The sequence below is a fragment of the Primulina eburnea genome, chromosome 12, assembly GCF_022965805.1.
Source record: "Primulina eburnea isolate SZY01 chromosome 12, ASM2296580v1, whole genome shotgun sequence".
NCBI lineage: Eukaryota > Viridiplantae > Streptophyta > Magnoliopsida > Lamiales > Gesneriaceae > Primulina > Primulina eburnea.
In genome coordinates, this window is record NC_133112.1 from 1437013 (window position 1) to 1453463 (window position 16451).

General features: G+C 36.2%; 3 protein-coding genes across 3 annotated transcripts; 2 read left to right on the top strand and 1 right to left on the bottom strand.

Moving 5' to 3' along the window:
- Positions 1-2566: 2566 nt before the first annotated feature.
- On the top strand, positions 2567-4438 carry LOC140808295 (uncharacterized). Its single transcript, XM_073165377.1, has 3 exons — positions 2567-3016; positions 3580-3803; positions 4153-4438. Exons 1-3 carry the CDS (start codon positions 2747-2749, stop codon positions 4205-4207), a joined length of 549 nt encoding a protein of 182 aa, XP_073021478.1. The 5' UTR covers positions 2567-2746; the 3' UTR covers positions 4208-4438.
- Positions 4439-5286: 848 nt separating this feature from the next.
- LOC140807502 (deoxyuridine 5'-triphosphate nucleotidohydrolase-like) lies at positions 5287-6318 on the top strand. The gene is made up of 3 exons (XM_073164361.1): positions 5287-5640; positions 5736-5827; positions 5924-6318. Exons 1-3 carry the CDS (start codon positions 5462-5464, stop codon positions 6166-6168), a joined length of 516 nt encoding a protein of 171 aa, XP_073020462.1. The 5' UTR covers positions 5287-5461; the 3' UTR covers positions 6169-6318.
- A 372-nt stretch (positions 6319-6690) lies between these two features.
- Positions 6691-16115, bottom strand: LOC140806939 (glucose-6-phosphate isomerase, cytosolic). The gene is given in 24 exon segments (XM_073163506.1): positions 6691-6967; positions 9189-9296; positions 9421-9510; positions 9588-9656; positions 9731-9784; positions 10030-10103; positions 10197-10260; positions 10614-10742; positions 10839-10892; positions 10978-11034; positions 11310-11386; positions 11607-11657; positions 11732-11804; positions 12257-12305; positions 12652-12736; positions 12857-12924; positions 13064-13106; positions 13245-13341; positions 13423-13578; positions 14437-14484; positions 14567-14645; positions 14783-14862; positions 14947-14997; positions 15995-16115. Coding segments are annotated over 23 exon segments (1713 nt in total). The 5' UTR covers positions 15995-16115; the 3' UTR covers positions 6691-6910.
- Positions 16116-16451: the final 336 nt, after the last annotated feature.

A 16451-nucleotide genomic window follows, 5' to 3' on the forward strand; every position in this document is an offset into this window, starting at 1 on the left:
TATTCATCGTCCATCATTCCATGCATTGTGCATTGTTTTGATTGACACTCAGACTCGAACGGCGCTATCTTTGATGTTCCAATATTGCTTCTAGACTTGGACTGAGATTGTGTAGATGGTGGGGGATTAGTATAACCAGGGGGAGACCATGTATGTAACAGCAGGTACAGGGTTTTTAACCGATGAAGTAGGATTCTTTGGTCCACATATTTGTAAAGAACTAAGAAAAGAGAGCCAAAGTTTAGGATATTTGGCCATTTCTTGATGCCAAGATAGAATAATTAGGCTATCATTTGTTACTCAGAACTGATATACTATGTGACACTAGATCATGTTCATGTATATAGACTATCAAATGCACACACGACAGGTTTGAACCTGTGCCGAAAAATTTCGTAAAAATATAGAGCCGACAGATGTTTATTATATATTTCATTTGGCTGTTTGCAACTCCTCAAATCTTAGTGATGAAATGAGATTTGAAGCTGAAAGGTACAGTGAAATTCTAACGAGGTCATTTAGTTTGAAAAGGTCCTAGTTTTAAAAACCATTCTGAGTAGGGTTGAGTTGCCTACAGTTGGGTAGGTTGAAGAAGTATTGTTCGTGTTTTTTATCAGGAAAATCCTACGGCATTAATGTTTTTAAAACACGGGACGGAGCAAGTAATTCTTTACCGATATGTGTTTTCTTATTTTACAATAATTTTGTCGCATCAGCATGTTGTCTGTATGAGAGATTTCAGATAAACTTGAAGGTTCATATTTTGGATATCTAGTGCTTTAAATTATAATATATAGTGTTGGAATATGCTTTGAATTTTCAGTTTAAACGTATATTCATCCGTTTTAATTACTCTGATTATTATTCTCGCTTTTGGGTTTTATTTTTGTCAACATCATATGCGTGTCTTGTCAATGAGCCGATGCCTATCAAGGGACAAGTAGTAATTTCTCTTTCCTTTTTTTCTCTTTGGCGTATAATGGATCAATTCACCAAATTATCTGTTGGTTTCTTTTTTGGGTCTGAATTCGGGTTCTTAGAGTTGTGTTGGACCCAATTCAATCTTAAATGGAGCTGAATCGGACTGATTCGCTGAGAAAATTTGACTAACCTTTTAAAAAAAATTATCTCTGACTAACTTATCTTGTACCCGAGAGCTTAAAAATAATAGAGTGCTTGATTGACTCAACTTAAAAAATCGATCAAACAAATATATTCTTATTTTTTTATGAAAATTCAACCAAATATGTTCTTGCTTTCTCGCCGTTGCCTGTTTTTATAAAATCGATTCCAAATAAATTTCACAAAATGGTTACACTGTCAATTGAAATCATCATCAAATGTTTTTGTCCAGTTATCTTTAACGAGCATGATTCTATGTCAGTTGTCCGCGAATACTGTGGGAAGAGGTGGGGCTTTACGTCACAAACATGTGAAAATTATAAGCTAGCGCCCTTCACCTTCAAAGAAAAATACGTGTTAATATCATGTATAAATCGAATTTTTTGTGATTTTATTTGAAGGGAGCAACATAATTATACAAATATTAAACTTAATTGACTCCATGAATCCAGGTATAGGCAGAAATTTGGGTGAACACGACAAAGAGAAGTCTGAGATTTTGTCTTTCTTGATTCCTAAAATATCTCAATAAAATATTTTATCTAAATCCACAAGTAATTCTACCAATCTATTATATGTTCGATTTCATTTTAGTGGTTCGGAAATTAAGGAATTTAGACTTGAAGGAAAATAACAAGAACAAATTACAGATGAAAATTTCCATATGATAATTTATAGTTCTGCGGGTGTCTGATTGTCTAAAGTTCAAGGCTTCAAGCAAATGGGCTAAATTGTAATATTTTTTTTTTACCTTTTAATACACATTTGTCGTTATAATCTACAATTCAGATTAAAGGCCCTAAAAATATCAGAGAACATAAAAAAATGTCGCACCTTAAACCATAAACAACCACCTTTTAATGCTAAGGTAGTTTTATGTCCAAAAATCAATATTGATTTCATAATATTAAAAAATGAAAGTGAGATTGGATCAATTTTCTTATACCGATTTCTGATCCGACCTAACAAATGAAAAAATATTATTTTTCTGTCAAAAATATTATTTTTTCACTACAAATATATACCGAATTAACTAATCTTATACATATAATTATGTGAAAGAGAGACATTCTTATAATATTAACATGTGAAATGGGCTAAATCAACAAATTCATGGACGAATTAATATTTTAAAAGTGGTCTCAAATCCTGTCGGTATATATATTAAAGTTCGCACCTCATCCCAAATGATATTAAAATATTATTATTTCAGATTTATTTAATTAAATACATAAAAAAATCTATTTTTTTAATCTAAAAAGTCTTTATGTCTGAGGACACTACACCGTCGGTGGTGGGTTTTTCAAAAATCTTCGAATGGCTACAACTGACTGTATGTATCTCTTGGATACAGCGACTCTTGTTTCAATTTGATTGTTTGAGCGAGTATAAAAATAAAAATTTATAATAATAATGAGAATTAAAATCTACTACCCAAAATAGAGATCTCCATATTAATCAATACATGTACTACTTAGGAATCCAACCACCCAATTTAATTCAATAACCCACTTCAAAAATTCCACCTTTTTCTGCAAGTCTGTCAATTTATTGAGCAAGAAAGCCGAACTGAAACATTTTTGGAAGTGTAGCTGATTTTCACCTATTAGTCCACCAAATAAAAATGAAAGATGAAGAATCCCAGACTCCGCAATCAACTCCAAGGGGCAGTAGCACGAGTTCAGCTACAAGTCTGAGTTTCAAGAAAGATGGATCAGGTTTTGAGGGACTGTTTGGGAGAGGCAAATACAAGTTATGGGCTTTGGTTGCAATTGTTTTGCTTGCACTTTGGTCCATGTTTACTGGCTCTGTCACTCTGAAATGGTCTGGTGCTGATCTTAAAAGCTCCTCGCATGAATTGGACCCCTCCATCCATGGTGATCTTGATGTTTTGGTACAGAGTTTTATTGTTTTTCTTTTGTTATCATTGTTTGTTTGTTGTTTTTGTTTAAGCTTGGGTTTTTATTCTATGGGCTTCGTCTATCTAGAATCATTTGCATTATGCAAGTGTAAAGATTAAGTTTTGATAGATCTAATGATTTGCGCATCTGTAAGTTAGAGATTTTAGCTTTCGTTTGAAGCTTAAATTTGAAGCCAAAATTTTGAGCTGTTTGTTTAGGAATGGATAAGAATCGAGACTTTGAAGTTGAGGCTAATAGTTGTTTTTGGGTGGAAGCAACATAATAGTTATGGATTTTAAATTTTTGGTTTGGAATTCTTGTAAGTTGAAGACAACCCATGAATTTCTTGTAGCAGCATAACAGATTTGAAACCAGTCAGTTTCAAATGTTTCATCATAAGAAATTAATGGTATGGATTTTGAAATGGACAACATATTCCTCAATAGGTCGATGATTTTTACCATATTTATATTGTTCTTGCAACACTTCCTTGATTGTCATTCGTAATCTTTTGTGATTTGTATTGTGTGGTTTCATGTGTTGGAAAATTTTGTAGGATGTGGATGAAAGGGAGAAGATGGTGAGGCAAATGTGGAACGTGTACAAGCACAGTAAGATTGTTAGGCTGCCAAGATTCTGGCGAGACGCATTCGGGGCAGCGTACCAGGACTTGACCAGTGAGGTATCCAGTGTGCAGGATACAGCACTCTTGGAGATTGCTAAGTTGTCGTTCCGGTCGAGGATGTTATACGAGCCGCCTCCACTTCTATCCAATACTAGGTACCTAAGATCCTGTTCTTTAACATTAACATTCGGTGGATGTACTTCAATTTAGATTAAAAATGTAAGCACTAGTCAGTTATTGATCCGAGGCATCCTTCTAAGAAGCTATAGCTTCCGCCGTGTCGATTAAATAATCGTTTGACCACAAAAACTGTAAAAAAAAAAAAAAAAAAGAAACGTAGTAAACCCGAATCAGCAGGACATTCGTCAGCAGCTTGCTAGTTTTTTAGCATGGTCTTGATTCTTTCATGGTTTTATTGTCACTCTTCAAACATTTTTCGGAATTTTTAGAACTTCGAAAGATGAATACTAACGCCACGTTCTGGTTCATTCCTACGCTAAACAGGGTGTCCAAGAAGGAAGAGACTTCGAAAATGCAGGTGGGGAAGACAAGAAACTAAGCACTCAGGCAGCAGTTTTCATACATTGAAGTCTCAGTTTTAGTGTTTAAATTTCATGCAGCTGATAAAATTTCTGTCATACGTATTTGCATCTTAATTGCGAAGCAATTAGATGAATTACATGTTATATTTCCACTTATTATCATTCGAATACCAATTAAGTGAATTATAATTGGGAGAATACCCTGTAATAAGTTGTCGATTCCTTATAAGACTCAATTTCCTTTTAAATTCATTAGTTAAACCTAAACTTGCGACATTGTCCTATCTATCCAATGATTCACGTGTAATAATATATTAGGCACTACTTAGTTCGAAGATACTTATATAAGATAATTGAACTTGACATAAATTTTTTGTAGAACTTAATTCTAAGCGCTGGACGAAACAAAAATGTATCAAAATGTTTTATCTTATAGACCTTTAAGGTAACATCATCTTAATCTGCAATCAGATTAATTAAGTATGAGGAGATGCCACCTTTTACTAGTCGTTTATAATTTATCTATGGACAAAAACTTGTGTGAGACGGTCTCACGGGTCGTATTTTGTGAAACAGATATCTTATTTGAGTCATCAATGAAAAAATATCATTTTTTATGTTAAGAGTATTACTTTTTATTGTAAATATCGATAGGATTGACCCGTCTCACATATAAAGATTCGTGAAATCGATTCACAATAGACCTAGCTATGAATGGATGAAATCAAAAAAATCATAATTAAAAAATGGTGGTTGAATACGCAGTGAGAAGGACACAGCCATGATTTCTCTTAAATAATAAAGAATGAGATTCTAAATAATTTTTTTAAAAAAATATATTTTTTTTACCCCCTTTATTTAATTCTATGGAACAAATATATTGAATTTTAAGATCAGTCACAGCATTATTCAAAAGATAACCAAATTAGAATGCATTAGATATCTACGCCATTATTTAAATGTGAAAAAATTCAAGATTTCATTTCCAAATTAAATATTTATTTGATATTCCATTCTCAGAGAAATTTAGAAACGTAATGGTAATTAAAGTGTTGTTATGGAATCTTTATTCAGACAATTCAATGATTTGCTGTTTTGCCATAGCAAATACGATTGAGCAAAATAATGGCGGGAACTCTAGGCGCCATCTTCATCCATTTGTGATGAGATTTGACACAATTTAATCCCACTATGCCAAGCCTCAAAACCCTCTTTCAATTGCAAGTTCCCGCGATACCCATCTCGCAAATTCTCTGTTCTTGAAACTCAAGATGGCTCAAGTTGAAATTAAAGAACCCACCTCCATGAAAATTCCGAAGCTCCACCAAAACGGGTTATCCGGTGATAAACCCCATGGAATCACCTCGTTTTTAAAGGTGAAAAAGCTCTCTGAGAAAGCCGTTTTGCCTTCAAGAGCATCGTCTCTCTCTGCTGGCTACGATCTATCCAGGCAAATTTCTTTCACATCCATACGGGAGTTGGTGCAATCGAGAATTTTCTTTCGGTTAACTAATTTTTGTTCTGTTTCTGTTTCGATCTTTATAGTGCGGCAGACACTAAAGTTCCCGCTAGAGGCAAAGCCATGATCCCCACAGATCTGAGTATCGCGGTTCCTGAAGGAACTTACGCTCGTGTTGGTAATCTTCCAATACATTTTCGCATTTTTGTTTCGTTGAATCTCCTAAATTCTGGTAAATGGTTTGGAGTTTAATATTTTTTTCTTGATTTTGTAGCACCACGATCGGGATTAACGTGGAAGAATTCGATAGACGTGGGGGCGGGTGTGATCGACGCCGATTACAGGGGACCGGTCGGGGTGATATTGTTCAATCATTCTGATGTGGATTTTGAAGTGAAGATTGGTGACAGGATTGCGCAGCTGATCATTGAGAAGATCATGACGCCTGAGGTTGCTGAGGTTGATGATCTTGATTCAACTGTCAGGGGATCCGGAGGGTTTGGATCGACTGGCATTTAACTTTTCGGGGACACGATTAGCTTACCCGAATCTTTCTCCTCCAACGATGTTTGTTTAGGAGTTCCTGTAATTGGCTGGACCATTTTGTCGAATATCCTCTGAGGATATTACGTTATTACTAGTATTATCATTTTTTGTTCCCTTTTAAAAGATCTCTTCATGAATATATATATATATATATATATAGCCAAAAACTTATGTGAGACGGTCTCACGAGTCGTATTTGTGAGACGGATCTCTTATTTGGGTCACCCATATAAAAGTATTATTTTTTATGCTAAGAGTATTACTTTTTATTGTGAATATGGGTAGGATTGACCCGTCTCATCCGTGAGACGATCTCACATAAGACTCACTCATATATATATATATATATATATATATATATATATAGTTTGTACGGATTTTAGCTTCAGGACATTAACTGTAATAACATTTTCTTGATGCAATACCTTGAAAATAGTGTGAACGAGTCACCGATTTTCACTTAAATTCTGAAGGGGGATGAAAATGCAATACCTTGAAAATGAAATACGAAAATGGCCTCCGACAGGAGCATTATTATAGAAAACTAGTTTGTGCAAAATCTGCACGATTTTCTGCTTAGAAGGGGCCAAGCACCATCCCCCTTGCGTCTTATTGTTGTGTATCAAAAGGGCCAATATTTTATGTATTTTGAGAAGACGAGATTAGTTTGTTCGCCTGAGAGTTAAGGATTTCCATAAAATTGACATGGAGAGAGTCATAGATAACTCTTTGGAAGAGCTGTGCAATCCTCCTTTGGAGCATCCGAACTTGCCTGTGAAAAACGAACAACGAGCTTATATATAACTGCAATATTCTAAATGGGTATATGCAATAAATATTTATGGTCGGTAATCATAGTGAAATATTTAATGTCTGGAAGAAGTACAGGTGTCTAACGAGTAACGAGCAATATAATCAGCATGAATTAACTTTATATGAATCTCATATTATTTTAAGATATTTACCTACACCGAATTAATAAGAATAGACTAATCATGCTAAATTATGTCAGACAGTTCTGCTATGACTCTTCTCTCGGTTCTTTTCCCAACACAAGAACCACATAAATTTATCCCTACTCCAGGAGTAAGATTTGTGTGAACATTAAGGTGGAAAGTTATTCTAGAAGTGGACAATTAAGGAGAGGGTATGGAAAAGGATACAAGGCTGGAAGGCCAAGTTATTTTCAGCAGGGGACGAGAAGTGCTTATAAAAGCTGTGGCCCGGGCTCGTGCCACTTATACAATGAACGTCTTCAAACTTCCATTCAACTTGTGCAAGTCCTAGCAAAATTGTGGTGGAGTTCAAATAAGGATGGTAAAGGAATTTACTGCATGAAATGGAGTAAGCTTTGTCAATCTAAATTTCATGGAGGATTGGGTTTCCGGGATTTGCAACTTTTTAACCGAGACTTCTCGCTAAACAGGGCTGACGCGTTTTGAAATACCCTGATACACTCCTCTCCCGAGCGTTGCGGGCAATTATCCAAATTCCAGTTTTTTATCAGCACCACTGGTACACATTGTTTCCTATGTTTGGCGTAGCATTGTTTGGGGGTGTGAACTCCTTACGCCTCCGAATGAGTATTAGTTCAGGTAGGACAATTCGTATTTTCAAAGATCCATGGTTGCTCCGGCCACTATCTTTCAAACCTATAACTTCACCCACCCCTTCAAAGAAAACATGCAGGTACACGATCTCTAGTTGCCTTCCAATTCCTATAACTTCACCCACCCCTTCAAAGAAAACATGCAGGTACACGATCTCTAGTTGCCTTCCGGTGATTGGAATTGGACTGTGATTTAACATAACTTACCGCCTATTGATCACGATGAATTGTGCCGTATTCCTCGGGTCATTGGTGACGAACCTGACATTCTTGTTTGGCACTATACATCATCCGGAGAGTACTCAGTTAAGTCTGGGTACCACCTGGCTATGCGGACAGAAGTTGAAGGAAGCATGGGGACCATGCAGTGCTCTTCTTTTTATTATCGCAAAATGTGGCATCTAATACTTCCTAACAAAGTAAAAATCCATGTTTGGAGAGCCCTTCACGAGGCACTCCCAGCTCGTGTTCTATTAACCTTACGGTGTGATAAACATTGATGTTCTCTGTCCCAAGTGCTCTCAATCTGTTGTAACTAGTTTCCATGTTTCCTGGCAGTGCAAATGGGTACGAGAGATTTGGAAGACCTCAGCTCTTTGGCCGATTTATGCTCTTTCAAAGGTAAAACTATTTTTGATCTTTGGAGTTGGTTGGTGTCTGATGCCAATGGGGATGATCTGGGTGTGTTTGCTATGTTGCTCTGGAGTATATGGTTGGCCCGCAACCAATATGTTCTTAAGGGAAGACAAATTTCAGCACAACATGTGGTTGCTCGTGAAAACAGCCATTGGAGCGATTTCTTGTTGTGCCAAAAGGATGGGTCTTCTTCTATGCTTCAACCCCAACCATCTATGTGGTCTGCCCCTCCACGGGTGTGGTAAAAATTAATGTCTATGCGACCGTAATAGAAGTTCTCACGTCATCTTGCTGAAATATATGCAGTACGAGCTGGTGTTTTAACCACCCTTCGATTTCAATGGCCATCTTGGATTTCGGAATCTGATGCAGCAAATGTAGTGAAAGCAATCCATCAAGTGTCAGCCACTAGCTCTGGAAGCACCACTGATAAATTTCATCAGACTTTTTTGTTTGCAACGACCAGGGATTCTCATACAGAATTGCTACCGAAATGCCTACGAAGTAGCACACTATCTTGCCTCCGAGGGACTCCAATCCAAAGATGGCATAATCTTGAATGTGTAGATTTTTGTCCATCAGATATTGGGGACTTATGTAATTACTTGTGTGCCTTGAGCTAATGAAATGTGATTTTCGCAACAACAAAAAATGGGGTGCTTAGGTAAGAGAATGTTTTACATACCTCTAGATATCTCGTGAGCAAAGTGGTAGTACTGAAATTAAAGCCTTCGATCGGTTTACATACCTCTAGATATCTCGTAAGCAAAGTTGTAGTACTGAAATTAAAGCCTTCGATCGGTTCACCTTTCTTTCGAGATGCATGGAACTGCTTTCTAACTTGAGTAGCCAGTGACTGTTAATATAAGTAGACACAAAACGAACAGTTTTCCACAGATTACAATATATAAATGGTAAAAACTGGAAAAAAAAAAACAAGACAAAACAAAACCAACAAAATACAATCAAGTTCTGCATACTTTTCCCAGTTCCACTCCCCACTGGTCAAAAGAATTGATGCCCCACACAAATCCTTCAACAGCAATTCTGTGTTCATAAATCCCCAATAGCTGCATAAAAAAGTGTTACTAAGATTACGCACTGATATATACCTAGTTCCAGACATTTTATGGAACAACAAACTCACCTGTCCAATGTTGTAAGCATTCAGTGAAGGAAGTAGAAGGCTGAGAGAAGGGCGATTCCCAGAGAAAGTCTGCAATCAAGGTGGGGTAACAAACATTAGCGGATGTTATGTTGTCCTACACATTGGAGGCTACAAGAAAATACCTTGTGAGTTATGAGATGGCGAGGAACATTCTCATTTAACAGCTGTTCTGGGGTCTGGAGTTAAAATTAAGCATAATCAGAATGCTGGCATTGAGAAGCTTCATTGGTGGATAAAAAAATATAAGTAATACGAGAGATAGCAACTACAGATTGGCAATGTCCAAAGAGAAACAAACATTTCAATTTCAGAACATCAAAGGTATATTTCCAGCTTCACATATCTGAAATGTGAACAATTGCCTCAAATAGATAAAAATGGGAATAACTAATATATCACATCACTGCAAAATATTCATTACCTTTCCATATGCGAGTGCATCTGGTTGGGCAAAGAAGTTTGACATGAGCTCATCATGGTTACTAACTGTTTCACCTGCAAAAGCAAGTGTCCAAAATACTATGTTAAACTATCTCTTATTATCATCTCCTGATAATGTCAGATGTCGAGCAGATAAAAAGCTGATACCTTTCAGGTAAACAGGTTGTTGACTCTTAACCACACCAATAAAATCACATGGAACAACGCGACCCTGAAAATCCACCAGGGAAATAATGAAATAGTAGATACAAGAAAATCCAAAATCAATTTCAAGTCGAACCAAACTTAACACTGTCTTATGTACATTAGAAGCTGCGTATTACACTAGTGTGCGAGCAAATGTTGAACACACTCTATTTGCGAGCATTATACAAATGCATACGCTACAAGTGAACACACACTATTCGCGAGCATTATGCAAATGCATACGCTACAATCTATATCCAAAGTCTTGACAGTCATTCCTCGAAATGTACAAGTGACTAGCGGAAAAGCATGATTCCATGTCCTCTTCCGATCAACATAAGAATGTCATGTCTTGGATAGTAATAGAACTTGGTATACCTGGTGAATTAGTTGGTAAAAGCTATGTTGTCCATTTGTTCCTGGTTCACCAAAATCAATTTCACCTGCTTCATATGGAAGGGGCACACCATCAATTGACACCCCTTTCCCATTACTCTCCATACTAACCTGAAAGAAAAATTAACGAAAGCAATGAGCAAGTATCAGAAAAATAATGACATACAAGCAATATATGAATATAGAAAATACAGTCATGAAACATGCCTGCTGGATATGTGGTGCAAATTTTTCCAGTGCTTGAGAATAGGGCAAAATTGCCTAAAGATAAGGATATACCACCTCAGTCAAGGAAAGCTAGAAATGAGATATTCAAATAAACTTCACAGATAATAAATACACTTACTCTTGCAGGATATCCAAGGAATGAAACATTCCAAACGCTCAATAAGCCTAACAGAACCTGAACAATAATGTGTTAATAAATGAACAAATATATTTGTTTATCCAAAAAGATCGATATACTTTTGAAGAAACTAATTTCGAAGTGAAATCGTGATCAACAAATGAAAAATAAGAGAGTTGCAATTCGATCCCAAGCACTAAGAAAAGATGGGAAAACATCAACTCAGTGCACATCAAGTTTACTAGATCGCGCATCACAATATTTTATGAGACTGCTCACAATTGCAAAAGTTAAGCATCGAAACTAAGATTCTCTTAAAAATGGGAACATACAGGTAAGTTTTTCTCGAAGGGAGCTGAACGGAAATGTTGGTCAATGCTCCAAGCTCCCTTCAGAAACCTTCAAGCAAAAAAGAGATATCATGAAAATGCCATACAATGAATGGAAAAACAAATAAATCAAAATAGAATATCCAAGAGCACCAATTCAAAAAAATAATTCCAATTTTCTTAATTTGAATCAAAAAGTCTTATGTGTAAGCTCCAAATAGTTTGTATGAAAGACATAGAACCACGAATGGTGATCGCTTCAAATCAAGGAAAGATGCATGTCACTGACTTTTCAACCTACTGAAAAACCATATTGCAGAGAAAGAGGCAACACTCCAACAGCGCTGCAAACTGCAAGAAATGGTTCAGCGACCAATTAGGTGACACTCGAAGCAACTTTTTGCACCAAAATCAGACACATGTACCACTATAACGTCCTCCCACCCAATCCCAGAATGCAAAAGCATTATTTGGGTCGATGCCAAATTTTTCAACAAGCTGCATTGAAAAAAGAGGGAACATATGATTGATGATGCGTTAAATAAGTGAGACACGACAGAGTTTCACAATAAGAACTTTTTTCAATTTCAGTCACAATTTTGGGAGAATGGAATGATTAGTTTTGTATTATTCCGATACATTTGCTGCATAATAGGTCATATTTATAATTTCAAATGAAGTAAAAGTAGCCTGTGAGGAGGTGAATATCCAATTCATAAGCCCCACAAATTGTCAATCAGAAAACTTGTAGACAAGTGTGAACACTTTATTTTTCAGAAATGATTCACAGGAATATTATATAAAAAAAAAACTATGGGTTCAAGACAACAATAAAAAAGAACAAAAATCATAAAACCCACATTTATATAGGACATGAAGTTGGTAGTCTAGTACAAATGCTGCAAAAAATCACTGGAAAAGGAGAGAGAGACAGGGAGAAAAAAACTCACCGTTAGGTTGGTACTGACAGCAATCATATGCTTTGCCACTGCTTGTGGCCTAGAAAATACAAATAAAAAGTTAAATGTGTAATGTTCATGTACATATATAAGCTAAAATTATTGACAGAGACTATCTTAAGAACAATAAGCTCAAATCTCATGTAAAATTATCATAGAGACAAGACTGTTTCATAAAGATCTAATACAAGTGATGGCTGCCTAAAAGTCACAAAAAAATTGCAAGCCAGTTAATATTCCATTGTGTTCCATGCTGTTTTACTCTTAAGAAAATGCTATCACGTGAATGATTACAATCATCTAAATACACGCAGCTGGGTACAGATTTTCAATTTATCTTGTTAGGCATAAAGCTTGAATAGACATCGCATTAAGTTTTTACTCACCCCAATGCAGTTGTGATCCACTCTCTCAGAGTTCGAGCATTCAACATGGTCTCAGCCGTGGTGAAAGTCTTTGAGACCACAACAACTGCAATGCATCACAAAATAAGAAAAAGGTAACAGAAGTGCTTGGACCTTTAAACTCTTCACAAACCACTCGTTTGTGAGCTTTATATTGACAATCATATAAAATACAAAGTATTTATACCTAAAGTTGTTTCAGGGTTCAAGCCTGCTATATTTCGTGCAACGTCAATTGGATCAACATTTGCGAGGCTTCACAGGAAAAGCAAAAAATACCAAGAGAAATAAGCAGAAGCGGATCGACATTGCAAACTCTAAAGCAAGAGCTAAAATTAAGTCAACAAAATCTATATCACAAGGCCTAATCACTGAGCAATATAGATATGCTTACAAGCGCAGCTGGCGGCCTCTTGCGAATTCACCAGCTTCAGGATCTGAAAGTTGCCAAGATTATGCTAAATGTCAGCCGTGATGTTAGTTGCAAATATACACAAAATTGCAGACAAATTATTTTTGGAAAAAAAGAACAAAATGTATGAATAAGTGAAAAGCACATCTTTTTTGTCATAAACCTGTTTGAAGTGCAGTATGCACAAACAGTGGTCCAAGGAAACTGCCTCCAATCCCAATTGCTATGACATCTTTCAATACTTTCCCTGTCGCTCCAACCTACCAAAGTTCGCAAATTAGCTGAATCAAAGCATGAAGACAATGAACATTGAGTAAGATATATTTGAGGTTAGGACTTACCCAGGCACCACTACGAATTGCCTCAGAGAAGCCCTTGATCTTATCAAGGACTTTCCAAACATCTGGGACAACGTTTTTACCATCACTATTTATGACTGCATCTCGGGGAGCACGGAGTGCTATGTGAAGAACAGATCTATTCTCAGTGCTGTTTATCTGAGAACCCAACAAAGGAAAATGCATGAATTGACTATATTTGTTTTAGTGCAGTGGTCCTAATTTTTTGTGCATTGGAATATTACGGACCAAAATATGCCATAACTTTATACATCAATTATTAAAATTTTTCAACAAGCTTAAATCTGGCAAATCATAAGGTGAAATTTTAAGTGCTTTCTTGGTCTTCTTGATAGATTAAAGGGACAACTGTCAGAAACCTGCCACAGGGTCTTCGTATAATTATTTTTTCTTAGTTACACAAACAAATTATGGCTCTTTCTTATTTAGGGCTCTTTGAATTGAAGAGTATCAAATACTTTATCATTCTAAAACTACTGAAATAATAAAGTTCTTTTCCCTGTTTCGATAATAACAAAAAGACAAAGCTAATAGTAGTATTCCCTGTCAGATCATCCAAACTAGTCCTCCTGTGCACGCTCTGCATGCACGAACAGTAATTTTATTGTATAAATTACTCTTTGGCAAAAGATTAGAAATCAAATTTTAAAATTTGGGAATCGTTTTTATGTGCTATTGACTATTTAGTAATTAGGAGGCCATGTCCAAGTTCCATTAAGATTGAATTCAGTCAGCTTGGGTGTAAGTCCTTTTCCTTTTTGTGGGCCATTTAGTAAGTGTATATGGAGGTCATACCATCAGACCAATGTCTCTGATGGGCGCAAATATACAAATAGAGATACGTAATATTACGACATATAGCTATTCAAGCAGCATTGGGTGGTTTTACAGAACAACGAGGCTTCAGCCACCCACTGAAATAATAAAAACCAAGTTGGAGAAGTTCTGGAGAAACAAAAATACACGAACATAAACAGGAAATAATCATCAACTCACAAGATCTCCATTGAACATCCGGTTGATCTTTTCTTTCAAATGTGCTGCCTACATCACCACAATAGGTATCACTAAACAAGACTAAATTATATATATATCCACAAAACAGCATGATTCACATCTAACACACCTCAGCTAAGTTGTAGAGCTTCTTCAGGGTGTCAAGAGTGGCGCATTGCCTCGAGTAATCCAACAAAATCCCATCAAAACTGTTAGAAAAAATATAATATCAACACAGATAAGTAAGCAAAGCCTGACATTTCAGTTTAACTTTCCAAACAAGAACATGGGAAAAAAAAATCAATTGAACCAGGTCGGTTGAGTGAAAGGAACTACACAGTCGTACACTGTCATCATGGACTGGCATCTCTCAACATCGTTCATCAATTCCCGCAAATGAGTCTTCTCAATGTCGTGAACATGGGCCTGGAAACACAATTTAGGCAGCATCAAGACAAACCATCAAAAACACTTTATACAGAATGCTAAAATGTGAAAACCTGACTTTACCTTCAAATCCTTCCACGGATCAGTTCCGCATATTAAAGTAGACAAAGCCATCTATAAATATGCAAACAGAATTCTTCACATTTCATATTTGAAAAGAACGTACTAAAAGCTATGTTATAATGATGCCAAATAAACCTTAAAGTATACGAACACTGAAAGAAAATTATCACTAATCCGAGTTGGAGTCAATAAGAGGAATAAAAAGTCAATCAACTTGGCAGTTGTGATTGAATAAGCCTTGGAAGTCATTGACTGACTAAGAGGGTTAGTGGTTACATCAGTAACACACACATATTACTATGAGTGGCAGCCCTCGGTGAAAGCAATGACACAACCAACGTAATGAGAGCTTTAGAGTTGAATGAAAAGAACCAGAGAGGCCAGAAAGTGAGAAAAATTCAGGAGAGTTCTTTCTTGAGTGAAGAAGAGAGTACTGAGTGAATTTGCTGTGCAGAATTGTATTGTTTTTCTGGAACTCTTGTTGATCAATGAAATTTCCGATGGATGTGCTCATATTTTTGGGCAGACCCACGTATTTCCTTCATGGTATGTATTGTTTGATTAAATTCCAGAACAAAGTGTAGAAATCATTCAAGATTCATTAGCCACAGTCATCAGTAATCATGGAATACTTCATTGTATCCATATAGGCCATTGTTTAACAAAAAACACATAAATCCAAACCAAACCATAAGCCCGTGTCTCCAATTGGTTTCCTTTTTAATCCTCGGGTCTATCTAGCATACACCACTTTCCTAATTCTTTTTTCTGTTAACTTTAACAGTCTTTACGATTAAACCCATGACACGAATCGCCAATTCATTATCTATACATCATTCGTATCTGATCGACTGCAATCGATTCACTTCCGGTCATTTTATTGTTTATGCATTGAGTTCAGATTCACAATAAAATGCAAAAAATTAGCATGATTCGTGCATAAAAACTTCATTGCTGGGACAAAACTACAAACTTATCGAATCAACCAAAGATAACATAAGATTAATTTGCCGAAAAAATAATGAGAAATTTTTGAAGAAGAATACACCTGAAAGGTGGTGTAGAAATGCGACGAGCTTGGGTCGGAAGTGAAGAGAGGTCGAAGAATCGGACCGATTTATGAATAATTTTATCGTTGGGATGTCACATGGCACGCTTGAAAAATGAGAATAAAAATTTGAGAGGCACGTATTCGGGGCATATATTATGCTCGAATCGGATCTAATAATTCGGATCTTTTTGGCCGGCTCCTTTGTAAAAGCAACGGCTGAGATTGATGGGTGACAAAAAAACAGATTCCATTGCCGGTAATCTGACCCGGGTCTCCTGGGTGAAAGCCAGATATCCTAACCGTTGGACAACAATGGAAGTAGATCAATTCGCGTAATAAGTTTACATTATTATATTTTCTAGTTGGGCCTAGCTGGTGTGGAATACACCACAGCATGTGAGGCGTTATATATGAATTCCAGGTTTCTAATGTACCGAAACTAAACAATTAATTA